The 14,641-nt window shown below is 42.5% G+C and overlaps 1 protein-coding gene across 1 annotated transcript in view; it reads right to left on the minus strand.

The window, feature by feature from the left end:
* Window positions 1–11,003, minus strand: part of NWD1 (NACHT and WD repeat domain containing 1) — a 121,634-nt gene extending 110,631 nt beyond the window's left edge. Inside the window, exons 1-2 of the mRNA XM_073559843.1 lie at window positions 10,901–11,003; window positions 5,854–5,939 (exon numbers count right to left, since the gene is read on the minus strand). Coding sequence (XP_073415944.1) covers window positions 5,854–5,939; window positions 10,901–11,003 — 189 coding nt within the window. The remainder of the gene's footprint in view (window positions 1–5,853; window positions 5,940–10,900) is intronic.
* Window positions 11,004–14,641: the final 3,638 nt, after the last annotated feature.

Here is a 14,641-nt window from a genome sequence, read left to right on the forward strand (position 1 = left end):
CCCATCCGGGTTCCAGCACCATCAGCTGGTTCTCAGCAGTGTCTTTGGCACGGGTACTCCCTCCTGCCCAGCCTGGTTCCAGCACGCCTGTTGTTTCCGGGGAGTGTCAACGTCACTTTGCCACCAATACATTGTCCTGTCGTGTTGCGGTGGGGTTAGCCGAGTCTATGGTGCCTGCAGTTTAGGTGCTTCCTATGTGGGCTGTGGGTTCTGGTAATAAAGGCTGCTTCCGTAGTGCCAATAGGAAAAGCACCCCCTGTTGGACTGTGGGTTTCGGTAACTGCGGCCTGCTCGCGGCCTTGCAACTTTGTTTATTATGGGTACCTTGTGCTAGCCATCCGGGTTCCAGCACCGTCAGCTGGTTCTCGGCAGTGCCTTTGACCTAGGTGCCTTCTTCTCGGTATCCGAGTTCCAGCAACGTCTGCTGGTCCTTGGTAGTGCTTTGTAGCACAGGTACCTCCTGCTTAGTAACCGAGTTCCAGCACCGTCAGCTGGTCCACGGTTGTGCCATTGGCTCTTGTTCCTTCTGCTGCCCCTCCGGGTTCCAGCACCATCAGCTGGTTCTCGCTAGTTCCATTTGCTCTTGCAGCTTCTGCTGCCCATCCGGGTTCCAGCACCGTCAGCTGGTTCTCGGCAATGCCTTTGGCCTAGGTGCCTCCTTCTCGGTATCTGAGTTCCAGCAACGTCTGCTGGTCCTTGGTAGTGCTTTGTAGCACAGGTACCTCCTGCTTAGTAACCGTGTTCCAGCATGGTCAGCTGGTCCACGGTTGTGCCATTGGCTCTTGTTCCTACTGCTGCCACTCTGGGTTCCAGCACCGTCAGCCGGTTCTCGGTAGTTCCATTGACTCTTGTAGCTTCTGCTACCCATCCGGGTTCCAGCACCGTCAGCTGGTTCTCGGCAGTGTCTTTTGCACGGGTACTCCCTCCTGCCCAGCCTGGTTCCAGCATGCCTGTTGTATCCGGGGAGTGTCAACGTCACTTTGCCACCAATACATTGTCCTGTCGTGTTGCGGTGGGGTTAGCCGAGTCTATGGTGCCTGCAGTTTAGGTGCTTCCTATGTGGGCTGTGGGTTCTGGTAATAAAGGCTGCTTCCGTAGTGCCAATAGGACAAGCACCCCCGTTGGACTGTGGGTTTCGGTAACTGCGGCCTGCTCGCGGCCTTGCAACTTTGTTTATTATGGGTACCTTGTGCTAGCCATCCGGGTTCCAGCACCGTCAGCTGGTTCTCGGCAGTGCCTTTGACCTAGGTGCCTTCTTCTCGGTATCCGAGTTCCAGCAACGTCTGCTGGTCCTTGGTAGTGCTTTGTAGCACAGCTACCTCCTGCTTAGTAACCGTGTTCCAACACCGTCAGCTGGTCCACGGTTGTGCCATTGGCTCTTGTTCCTTCTGCTGCCACTCTGGGTTCCAGCACCGTCAGCTGGTTCCCGGTAGTTCCATTGACTCTTGTAGCTTCTGCTACCCATCCGAGTTCCATCAATGTCTTCTGGTCCTTGGTAGTGCTTTGTAGCACAGGTACCTCCTGCTTAGTAACCGTGTTCCAGCACCGTCAGCTTGTCCACGGTTGTGCCATTGGCTCTTGTTCCTTCTGCTGCCCCTCCGGGTTCCAGCATCATCAGCTGGTCCTCGCTAGTTCCATTTGCTCTTGCAGTTTCTGCTACCCATCTGGGTTCCAGCACCGTCAGCTGGTTCTCGGCAGTGCATTTGGCGTAGGTGCCTCCTTCTCGGTATCCGAGTTCCAGCAACGTCTGCTGGTCCTTGGTAGTGCTTTGTAGCACAGCTACCTCCTGCTTAGTAACCGTGTTCCAGCACCGTCAGCTGGTACACAGTTTTTCCATTGACTCTTGTTCCTTATGCTGCCCCTCCGGGTTCCAGCACCATCAGCTGGTCCTTGCTAGTTCCATTTGCTCTTGCTCCTTCTGCTAACCATCCGGGTTCCAGTACCGTCAGCTGGTACTCAGCAGTTCATCAGCCTTCTTGTACCTTCTGCTACTTTTCCAAGTTTGAGCTTGTGGAAATGGTTTTTGGTTCTGACTCTGGATGTCTGTTATGAATGAGTCACCATAAGAGGCAAAAACAGAAATACTAGCTAAGTCCAGAAAACCAGAGAAGTTGGCAGCTATCGGATTGCAGACCCCTGAACCTATCAACAACAACTAGCAGTAGCCGTGGGGGGGTTCCTACGGTGCCCTAGACCCCTCGATCACAGCCAGAGAACTAAATAGCCTAAAGACAGAAAGGGAAATCTATACTGCCCCAGAGCAGACCCCAAAGCAATAGGCAGCCCCCAACATATAATGACGGTGAAGCAAGATGAAAAAACACTCACACAGATAGAAAGATAGGCTGAGCAAATGATGGGGCCCAAGCTAACTAAATAGGACAGGATAGAAAAGCTGCTGTCTGCAATCCGCCAAAACCCTATCAAAACAAGAGCCAACAGACTGATAGGGAAAAAAGCCCTGAAGACGTTAGGCTTCAAAAAGACTATATCAGTACTCAGGTATTTTCTGAAGACAGAGCAAAAAGGAATTCAGCTCACCCCAGCAGGGAATGGCAGAAATCCAGAAAAACAAGGCAAAACAAAACCAAAACACAAATGCAAAAAGCAGAGCAGAAAACTTAGCTTTTGAGGAGCAGGAATCAGACTGGTCTCCTAGAATCCCTCTGAGAAATCACCAGCAAGGCAGAAGGCCGTCGGCTGCCTTATATCCAGTCAGCAATTCCAGTCACCCAATCATCATCATCCTGCTCAGGTGCTTGGTAATCAGCCTCACTACCTTCCTTCACCAGAAGAGGGAGTTCATCAGACCTCAATGGTGAAGGGGAAAATGAACTCACAACAGATCTCCCTGACGACCACCCTGAAGATGACGACCCTGAAGACCACAGCGAAGAAGACCAAAAAGATGACCCTGAAGAAAATGACCAAGAGGACAAAGAACATGAAGACAACCACCAAGATGCAGAACAACAAGAGACAGAAGACCAAGAAGCTGAAAAACCAAAGCAGAAGAACATTAAGCATAAGACTAAAAATCAGAGCAAATGATATTATCTAAATTATAAGCAGAAGAAGACTAAGCAGTGTATGGGGGTGAGTCCGTTCCTCCTCGTGGTGCCTCTGGAAAATGCCTGCTGCTGCAGACCAAACTGAACGCGGACAAATCCTGTTGTAAATCTTTTGTGACAGGCAGAACGGAAGGTGTAATATTCAAACTTTTATAGATAACAACTACAGGAATGCCTGTCACAAATAAGAATATGATGAAGAAGAAGAATAGGAAGAAGATGAAGAAGTAGAATATGAAGAACAATAATAGTTGAATAAGAATATGAAGAATGTAAAAAAAAAGAATAATAGGAAGAAGGTGAAGAAGAAGTTGATGAAAAAGATGCTGCTGCTGCTGCTGCTGCTGAGGATGATGAAGGAGAAAGTGTGGGAGAAGTAAAAAATAAGGTGAAGAGCATGGAAGTAGTGAAACATACAGTACATATCTGACAAAATATAAAAGAGGTTAACATAGTCAATATCTTTGTAACTCCGAACGTCTTTAAAAAAAAAAATTTAATTCCTGCTATTCCATTTGATTGGGCTAAACCTCTATGGCTTTAATGTCTCCTACACCTCCCCCAATACATTCTACATTATTATTAGTTGTTTTTCTTCATGTAGAATTAACCTACAAGGAAAGAAAGGGTTTTTTTTTAAATTCCGATATTTCTGTTCCATTGACTTGAATGGGACTTCCGGGATGGGAATCGGCGATACCCGATACTTTTTTTATATCGGCCTATCCAATCCGATCCGATATTTTTCAGTATCGGGTGGTATCGCTCAACACTAGTCACGAATCATTCATAAACTTTCCCCTTTTACAATGGGCGCCCAGGGCCACAGGCTGGGTCCCAGCTACCGTGACATCTCCCATTGAAGCTCATCGGGCCCGGTACCGAGTACCCCCACGGCCCTGGGAGGGCGACCCACATGCGTTAAACTGACTGCGCTAACGCTACTTCATTTTTTGATCAAGGGGGGAAGGGACGAATCCAGAAAGGCAACAAACGGTCATAGTGAAAAATATTTTATTTAGTGGAATTGCAAGAAGCAGATGGCTAAAAAGACATGCAAGTACTAGTAAATCATTGGTAACACATGATTGGGACCTTGGGCACCATGTTGCCAGTAGTATACCAATATTGTCATATACAACATGAAGCCGTTATTTCCTCAGAATATACATGGCAAAATTGAGCAAAGTCTGCAATCAGCATATATTTCTAGTAAATGTTTGCAAAATTATACCTAATTAGGAGCAGAAATTATATGCAAAAAAAACGCCATGTCATTAAAAATATTACCTGAGAACAGACAGTGGAGGCAAAGCAGTGCATATAATTTCTGCTCCTAATTAGGTATAATTTTGCAAACATTTGCTAGAAATATATGCTGATTGCAGACTTTGCTCAATTTTGCCATGTACTGTATATTCTGAGGAAATAACGGCTTCATGTTGTATATGACAATATTGGTATACTACTGGCAACATGGTGCCCAAGGTCCCAATCATGTGTTACCAATGATTTACTAGTACTTGCATGTCTTTTTAGCCATCTGCTTCTTGCAATTCCACTAAATAAAATATTTTTCACTATGACCGTTTGTTGCCTTTCTGGATTCGTCCCTTCCCCCCTTTCTCTATATGAGTTTTGGCAATTGGTCACTTACAGTCCAATGTTATAAATATATGGGGACATTAATTGTGGTCACTTGTGACATATTATTTATTACATTGTCCCATAGGATGTTTACATCATTTTGCACTACCCTCTTTGTATGTTCATTTTTTGATCGTGTTACGCGATCGCGCTAGCGCAGCTGCTCCATGTGCTCTAGCAGTGACGGACCATCGAACACTGCAGACTGTGTCCGAGGGTCCTTCACAACATGACAGCACAACGCTTACGCATGCCGCTTATGACATGCGTTAGCGATGCGCTACATTATGGGTGTGTTAACGCATCCGTTACATAGCGTTAATGCCGCTATGTAATGGATGCGTTAAACGCACCCCCTAACGCAGTGTGGACCCAGCCTAAGGTACCTGGATGTTTTTCTTTTTTGTGATACTAATTCTCATATTGTTATTTATGTTAGGAACATTAAAGGGGTTGTCCAGGTTTGTGTATGTCTGCAGTCATTCTATGTGACTGCAGACTTCTGAATTCTCACAGTGCACGCTGCACACTGTCAGCATTCTCTGGTGTGGGGATTTGCATATAGGTGGTCACTTTCTAACTAGACAGGCATGTGTGGCCTCATTCAATGAAAATGAATTGACTAAGGTCGGGCAGGTCTAGTCGGAATGTGGCCAGAAGTATACAAATCACATACTTGTGTTTACATGACCGTCCACTCTTGCCACCAGCAAGGGAGAATCCTAAAATTGTGCAGTGCTTGTGCTGTGAGAATTCAGAAGTCGGCAGTCACATAGAATGACTGCAAACTTTCATCTTAATACTGGATGAGCCCCTAAATTATAAAATCAAGCCCTGTAGCCAATCCTAACAATGTGTAAAATCCTCACTGTCAAGATTCAGCTCTGCTTTCAGGTTCCAGCCATCATAACATGCCCAATGAGTGACAATGAGGTGTTCTTCCTGCTTTTCTCAGTTTTTCACTGAACATTGAGAGAATTAGGGTGAGCAGCTCGTCGGCGCATGACTAAGTGTGCAAACCGCATATTTGCTGGAGGGGGGGCGCCAGACTGAATTCTTGCCCCGGGTGCCAGAAAACCTAAATACACCTCTGTTTCCATGGGCTACCCCATATTTATATTATTAGACACGTTACCTCAAATGTTAATCCATGTTTCTGGCAGAAAGCTTGTATTTCAGGATAAGCCATCTCTAGCAGTGCATCACGTTCTTCTGCCATATCTCAAAGAGATACATAACAATGACAAAATTTAAATACATTGTTTATACCACTTACTGTATATACAATAAATATGAAGGAACAATATCACAAGAAATAAAAAAATGCTTTTTACCAGTTATCCCCGGATTGTACTTCTCTTTAATTGTATTCTCCTACATAGTTTAAATTCAGTATACATCGCTGTGAGGGTATAACAGATCAGAAGGAGCTCCATGTTAACCAAACAGCTCAATCCTTATGGTCACTGTCCGTGAGATCTGCCCTTAAGTGGTCAGCTGTTGCAAAAGTGCAAATTCAGTAACCATCTCTGTATTGCCTCTGAGAACTTTATTGATATTTTAAACCTTTCATTTGCTTTAAAAAAATAGTTAAATACCTTGCAAAAATCACTGAGCTCCCCTAATTCTGACTCTTTTTTCTATATTGTGCTGTATCGTTCCATTGCAGAGATATATAAATTTGTTGCTTTTGGAGCTCAAAATGTGAAATCTCTGCTTTTAGTGCAACTGGGAGTTTCTTCAGAGTCTTCCCTATGGATGTGAGCTTTTGCCACTTCATCTCAGACACTTCCAGTCACAGCTAGGCAGCTGATCTAACTGTCTCAGAAGCTACAAAGTATTGACAGTGAAAAACTAGGTCTGAGCTGAAAAAGTAAATTAATGTGTATGCAAAATGTAAATGCATATAAACACATGATCTTTACACAGAGAAAATCAAAAACAAATATCCTAAAATAAAAAATAAATTGCATACACATTAATTTACTTTTTCAGCTCAGATCCAGTTTCTCATTTAGTTCATTGTGCATTCTGTGCATATAAGGGTGTGACCGCCCTGTTTCTGAGTTGGAAAATCCATCCTGTCTGGCCTATACAATTACTGGTGGTTCAGTCCCTCAGTCCTTGTTCACATTTACATCACTTGACAAGTGGAAAGGTTTTAAATGCAAGAGTTAGGACTGTCCCACAATGGTTGCCATGACGTGGCGGGATGGCTTGTACATTCTTTTGATCAAAATTATGTTTACTAAATACTCTTATTATTATTACTACCTTCATGCAATTTTTGCAACTTATTTTTTACTTTTTTATTTCAGGATATTTGTTTTTTGTTTTTCTCTGTGTAAAGGTCATGTGTTTATATGCATTTACATTTTGCATTTGCATACATATTAATTTACTTTTTCAGCTCAGACCTAGTTTCTCATTTAGTTCAATGTGCATTTTGTGCATATAAGGGTGTGACCGCCCTGTTTCTGAGTTGGGAAATCCATCCTGTCTGGCCTATGCCTTTACTGGTGGTTCAGTGTTATGATTGGAGGATAGCAGGGGAATAGGCTAGGCAACCAGATAACCAGAGAGGTTGGTAACTTAGCAGATTGCAGACCCCTAAACTGACAACACAACTAGAATTAGCCGTGGGATGTACCTACGATGCCCCAGACACCTCGGCACAGCCAAAGAATTAACTAAGCCTAAAGAGAGAAAGGGTAAAGCTAAACTGCCCCAGAGTAGAACCCCAAAGGAATAGATAGCCCCCGAACATATATTGCCAGTGAGACAAGATGAGGCACAAAACACAGGCAGAAAACAGAGTAAGCAAATGATGGGGCCCAAACTGTCTAGATAGAACAGGACAGGAAAGGATACTGTCTGCAATCACGCAAAAAACCCTAAGAAAAAATCCAACACGTCTGATATGCAAAAATACTGAGGCCACACGACCTCTCCCCCCACTAAATCAGAACTCTGGTGTGAACTGGATGCAAAATAAAAGATACTGATATAACAGGGGATTAGAAATACTGAAAAGACTGACATGAGCTGTGGCATACGGAACAGAGTCCAGCACAGGTCCCAGCAGGGAACAATGCTGAACTAACACCAGCAGAGCAAAAATCAGAGAAAAGAAAAAAATGGATCAAATGCAAAAAGATTCAAGCAGACAAATAACTTATCTGAAAGATGCAGGACAAAGCAGGAGGCAAGCAGACTTCCAAAATGCTCAGGAAGAAAACCAAATCACCGGCAACAACTGAGGGAAGGTTGCTCACTTAAATCTCTCCAGTCTGTAACACCTGACCTCCAATCATCCTCCTCAGGTGATTGACTTCTGTCAGCCAGACCAGCTCCATTACCAGCAGCAACCAACAGAGGGAGCCCAAACTCAGAAGTCAGGTCAAAAGTGTTCACAACAGTTCAGTCCCTCAGTCCTAGTTCACATTTATGTCACTTGACAAGTGGAAAGGTTTTAAATACTAGAGTTAAGACTGTCCCACAAGGGTTGCCTTGACGTGGCGGGATGGCTTGTACATTCTTTTGATCAAAATTATGTTTACTAAATACCCTTATTATTATTGCTACCTTCATGCAATTTTTGCAATTTATGTTTTACTTTTTTATTTTAGGATATTTGTTTTTTGTTTTCAAAGTATTGACAGTGTCTGGAAGGGAAGGTTGAAAGTGCAAGCTTCCTGAGAAGACTCTGAAGCTGCTAGACTGCTGAGCTTTGATTAACAGCGTCTAAACAAAGCTGCTAGACTGCTGAGCTGTGATTAACAGCACCTAAAAGAGAGCAGTGAAGCTCTTGCCCCTAGAGAAATTCCCAGTTGCACTACAAGTAGACATTTCACATATTGCCCTCCAAAAGCAACATATGTGAATATCTTAGCAATGGAGAGATGCAGAGCAAAATGGAAAAGAGCAACAGAATCAGGGAAGCTCAGGAAATTTTATAAAGTAAGTTACTCACATTTTTTAAGTAAGTGACAGGTCCTCTCAATACTGTAACTGTAAAGGCTGGGTTAAGACAGACATATTAAAACTTAGGCCAGTCATCCACAAATTAAGAATGTAACTGGTTCCGTGTTCTGCTCTGTGTGCTCATCCACATAAGCAGACGAGTGCAGGAGATGCTTGCTTTTTACATGCTGCAGTCTGGTCTGTACATCAGACTAAAGTAGTAGATGCTGTGATTTTTTTCAAGCAGACTGTTGGTCTATGTGGAAAATAGGCCATGTACACTTGTGCACTGGCACTTGGGATATGGGTGCGTGTGTTGTCAGTGAGCTCACACAGACATCACACTGTACAAAACGTTTGTCTGAATGACCCCAACCTAATTCACATTTTATAAAGATCAATGAAATAATTGCTTTCATGTCTGTGAAGCTTGGGATTCTCAAAATGAAAGATTTTATTTTCTTAGGTGGCTAGCCTAAGGGCTCATACTCGCGAGAGACTCACACGATTCTTTCACATGAAAACCTGACACTGCCATCGGCACTCGGACCGGAGCGTGCGGCTACATGTATTTCTATGCAGCTGCACGCTCCGGTCCGAGTGCCGGCGGCAGTGTCAGGTTTCTGTGCGAGTCTCTCACAAGTGAGTATGAGCCCTAATAAAAAAAAGTAGGAAATAAGCAGTGGCTCAGTTAGCATTGCAGCCTTGCAGTCCTGTGTTCAAATTTAATTTTGAAATTTCTAATAATTTCATTTTCTAACTTCTAATAATGATAGATGACATCAGTGTCATTGACAGGAATCCTTAGGCTATGTGCGCATGTTGTGGATTGGCTTGCGCAAATTTCTGCGCTGTTTCTACATCTCTTGGCAGAAAACGCAGTGGAAATTTCGCACATTTTTTATGCGGGTTTTATGCGTTTTTGATGTGGATTTACATGCGGATTTGTATGAGGATTTTTTGCAGATTTGTTAGCTAAATAAAGATATAGTTAAATAAATAATTAAAATTTGCGCTTAATAATGAACCCCTTTAGCTTGTAGTGAATTAAAAAATACACACAAATTAATTGGATTGCTCCAAGTTAGGTAGTTATTACCTAAAGGTGTAATCTGAGTGGATGTCTGGACTCCAGAGGACCAGTAAAGAGCGATGTATAGCTTGATGTGAAGTCAGATTGAATGATATTTGCCAGATAAATGTGGGTTAATACCACAGCTCTTCAGGAGTGCTGTCCCGGCCGGTGACAGACACTCCACGCTCCCCTCTTCCAGCGGCGCGCCGGCGTGCAGTGTGCACGATGTGAAGCTGTGGCGTGAGATGAGCCAACAGGACCTTCAGGATGTCACCGGTCACGTGATAGATTACAGGGAGCGCAGTGGACCAATTCCTCTCCGACTAGTTTCGGAAAAAAGACGGTTTCCTTCATCAGGGATGCTAAAGGGGTTCATTATTAAGCGCAAATTTTAATTATTTATTTATTTATATTTTATTGATCACATTGGTGGTGTGTGTTCCTAATTTGCAGCAAGTGTTCCTCTCTTTTTTCTACAGTTACTAGCGCCACCTACAGTCTATGCTAAATAAATATATAGTATTTACAAAGAAAAGTGATGTCATTTCCTTGTCCAACCTCCATTGTTGATGTGCTTCAACCAAGATTAGCACTATTCTATATTCTCTGCTCACACACTCGTCCTCCTTCTGACATCATTTCCTTTGACAAATCTGCTGCGTTTTTGGCATCTGCAAACCTTTTTACACCTGTGGTTTTGACTGACTCAATGGAAGTCAATGGGTGAAAAATGCTGCAGATCCCCAAAAAGAATTGACATGCTGCGGAAAATAAAACACTGCAAATAAGGATGGAAATTACCGGATCATGTGCACAACACTTCAGGATTGTCATTGACTAATATTGCTTTAGTAATCCTTTGCGTTTTTGGAACATTTCCGCGTGGAAAAAAACGCTGTGATAATGCAACAAATCCGTATCGTGTGCACATAGCCTTACAGATCACCTTTCTTCTAATAGGTTTTCATTAGGTCCCTTTTTTGCCAACAAGAATATGACTGCAAAACCACTGGAACTCCAATAGAGAGCAAAACAGATGTGAAAAGTACAAAATAACATTATAGATTATTGTTAGCTTTGTATTGTTTGTACAACAATATTTGCATACTTCATGATTTTTCCTTTCCCTACACACTGATACTACCTGCAAAAGTGGAGCTTATGAATATTCGAACTATCTTGGATGAGTCTATGGGCAGAATTTGTGCTTTTCCTTGGAGGATGTCCTTTAGGTTCTTTAAATCCATATTTCTGCAGAAGTAATGACAGTAATTAAATGGTATTACATATATGACTAATATACTGGAACATGGTAGCTCGCTTTATTTCAGTGATAATTCACTTGAAACGTAATGTCGTTTTATTTATACAGTGTAATCACCCTCTGTCAAAAAAAATGTAAAAAAAAAAATAAGTTAAGGACTCGGAGCCATTTACCAACCTGTGTAGAAAATCTCAGTCTTATAGTAACTACATTGTCAATGAATTGGTGCATATAATGAAAACAACAAGACTAGGACTAGAAAGAACACCACAAAATGAAATATGTCATAAATCTAAGTGGGTATTTACATAAGGTAACAGTATTCTACACAAAGGGGGAGAGGGCGAATAACCACCAAAAGAAATAAATATATAATAAAAATGTATAATTTTATTAATACATAGAGATAAAAAGGTATATATTAAAATTGTGGGGAGGCAATACACAAAAGAAAGTTCACGACAAACATATCAGTAAAAAGGGGGTATCCTATAAATCAGGGCTGGGCAAATTGCAACCTGCGGGCCACATCCAGCCCTCTGGCTTTTCCAGTCCGGCTTGCCGACAGGGGCTGCTGAAGGCTGAACCAGTAGCCAATTGACCGCATTAAGCCCTCAACCGCCACCTGTCTGCCGCTACCCACTTTCACCACTATCTGCATCCTCGGGAGGCAGACACCGGTGACAACTTCTTACACCAGTCAGTGTATGAGCCAGCAGATGCAATGATGTCACTTCATCGTGTCAGCTGTGCACTGTGGTGAGTTAGTACTCACGAGACCTGAGCAGCGCTTCAGGGGAATGGGTGAGAGGTGCGAATGTGTTTGTTTTGGTTTTTTTCATATGAGTGTGGGATGTTTGCATGTATATGAGAGGCTCATACTGTATATAGGAGGCTATGAGGGCACTCTTAATTTATTTATAGGGGGCTATTTGAGGGCTCATACTGTACATAGTAGGCTATGCAGGAGCTCATGCAATACCGGGTTGCTTGCCTTTTTTTCTAAACTAATGGTTTTATACCATAGTTTTAACCATTACATTATTGTTTTTAAATAATTATTCACTGATGGATTTGTTGGTGTATATAGGAGGCTATGTGGGAGCTCATACTATTTATAGGCAGCTATGTGAGGGGTCATACTGTATATAAGAGGCTATGCGGGGCCTCATATTGTATATAGGAGGCTAAGTGGGTTCTGATACTGTATACAAGAGGCTATGTGAGGGCTCATACTGTATTTAGGGGTGCTATCTGAGCTCATACTGTACATAGATGGCTATGAGGGAGCTCATACCTTATATAGGAGACTATGTGAGGGCTACTGTATATAAGAGGCTATATGGGGGCTTATACTGTATATAGGGGGCTATGTGTGGAGCTCATACTGTATATAGAAGGGCTATGTGGGGGCTCATTCTGTATGTAAGGGATTGTGTGGGGGCTCATACAGCATATACGGGGACTGTATCAGCTCATATGGTATAGAGGGATGTCAGCATACTTAATTCTGCTCAATATTAATTCATACAATTAATACTAATATAAAATGATTAATATGTTAATATTAATATTGAGCAGAATTAATTTCAGCCTATTGGTTCAGCCCTCCACAACACTTACGGTCTCTCGTGTGGGAACGTTAATTGTCCACCCCTGGTATATATACAGTAGTAGTGTGGTATTAGGAAAGGGTTTTTTACAGTAAAAGCAATCAGACTGCGGAATGCCCGACTACAAGAGGTAGTAATGGCAGACACTATAACAGCTTCTAAAAATGGACTGGACGATTTCCTTGATACACATAACATTGCGCGTTATAATTAAATTAGTGACAAAATGTACAATTAGTATAGAAAGGTTCAACTTGATGGACCTAGGTATTTTTTGTAACCTATGCAACTATGATACCTATGTAACGCTGTAAAATTAGTCTGTGTATGTAGGATATAGCAGATAAGCGTATAGTACTGAATGAGACTAAATACATTTATAAAATCAAGTGGCTTCATAAATATATTAAATGCACTGCATATATTAAATAGAACACATACCACAGAAGGGAGAACAATGCATAAATCAGGACCACAAGACTCCAACATACGTTTTGCCAGTGGCTTTCTCAGGGCAGAGACACACTGGCGTATTTTTCGTCCGAGAATCGCATTGTAAAACTCGCATTGGCTGTCGGCTCCCCTGACCTGAGCTTGACAGCTGCATAGTAATCCATCACGCTGTCATGCTCAGGTCTGGAGAGGTGCCGGCCAGTACATGCAGTGCGATGCGATTATCGCAGGAGAAATTCGGCAGTGTGACTCCAGCCTCAAGGAGACAACGGTCACTCATGAGCACCATTATAAAAAAACACATGATGTAAACTCCTTCATGTGGAATAATGCAGCCCACTCCTACATAAAAAGAGGCATACTGACTAGAGATGGGCAGATCGATTTGCAGGTCAGTACTCTCTGGCTGCTGGATGGGAGACTTGCAAATCTCTTACCTTCCCATATCCCCAATGCAGATTTTGATTAGCTGGGATGGTGCAATATCACCTGTGCATCACATTGCAATGAAGGCATTGTGCCAGACAGGCTAAACAAAAGGTAACCATGAACGAGGGTCGTGTAATATTTGTATGCAGGTGAAAATTGGGCCCCCCAAAGTCAATGTTACTGGTGGGCCCTTAGCACCCCAGTCCGACAATGTGCCCATCTATAATACTAACCTATAGAGACGTGACAGGATCCAAATGGTCGTTTTATTCAGGAGCTGCATGCGGGTATTACTTAGTTTCTGGATGGGGATATAACCCCAGTATTGCACAATGGTGAAATACAGTGTGCCTGTGGTGGTAGGACCCAATCACTATGTGGTGGTACTCTATGATCATAGTTCAGGAATTTCTGGATCTTTGCGTACTATCTGATCCATACTATTCTATACAGATTACTGTTTTTTGATGACAAGTGGTGTAACTGCATAAACACGTTTCCTCCATTAACGTAATAGTGGTGTATTCAGCCTCATTGCTCAGGACCACATAGGGTGCAAATATGGACCTGGCTGTGATGATTGTCTGGGGATTGCTAGGTTTTATTGAATGAGTTTTATCATGTATTATTTAATGTTCTGACTGCAGCCCAAAAATACTAAAATACTGAATCATTCATATGCTATAGATTAAGTATACCAGTATTAGGTTAGCACATGCTCCTTTTATTTCCATTAGAAAATATATATTTTAAGCAATTCCAAATGTAAATCCAGTACATAATAACTTTTGAAGCTAGAAGGTAAAATAGCTTACCATGCCATATAATGAGAAGTCCTGGTTAGTATAATCCTGGAGGGTGCTTGTCCAGCTGTTGATTATGGCAAAGTAGTAGCGCAGGAGGGGAGGGTGAGGTTCAGCACGACCATACAGTCAATAAAATTAAAAATTTGTATTGGGTAAGAAACATAAAATTTAAATGTTATGTTTTTCATCCTATAAAAATTATGAATTTTATCACTTGAATGGTTGTGCTGAACCTCCCCCTCCCCTCCTGCGCTGCTACATAATAACTTTCTTGTGTTCATTCTATTCTTACTACATGAAAAATTAACAAGATAGGATCT

Source organism: Dendrobates tinctorius, unplaced genomic scaffold (genome assembly GCF_039654945.1).
Source record: "Dendrobates tinctorius isolate UK_male_01 unplaced genomic scaffold, ASM3965494v1 ptg000276l, whole genome shotgun sequence".
Lineage (NCBI taxonomy): Eukaryota > Metazoa > Chordata > Amphibia > Anura > Dendrobatidae > Dendrobates > Dendrobates tinctorius.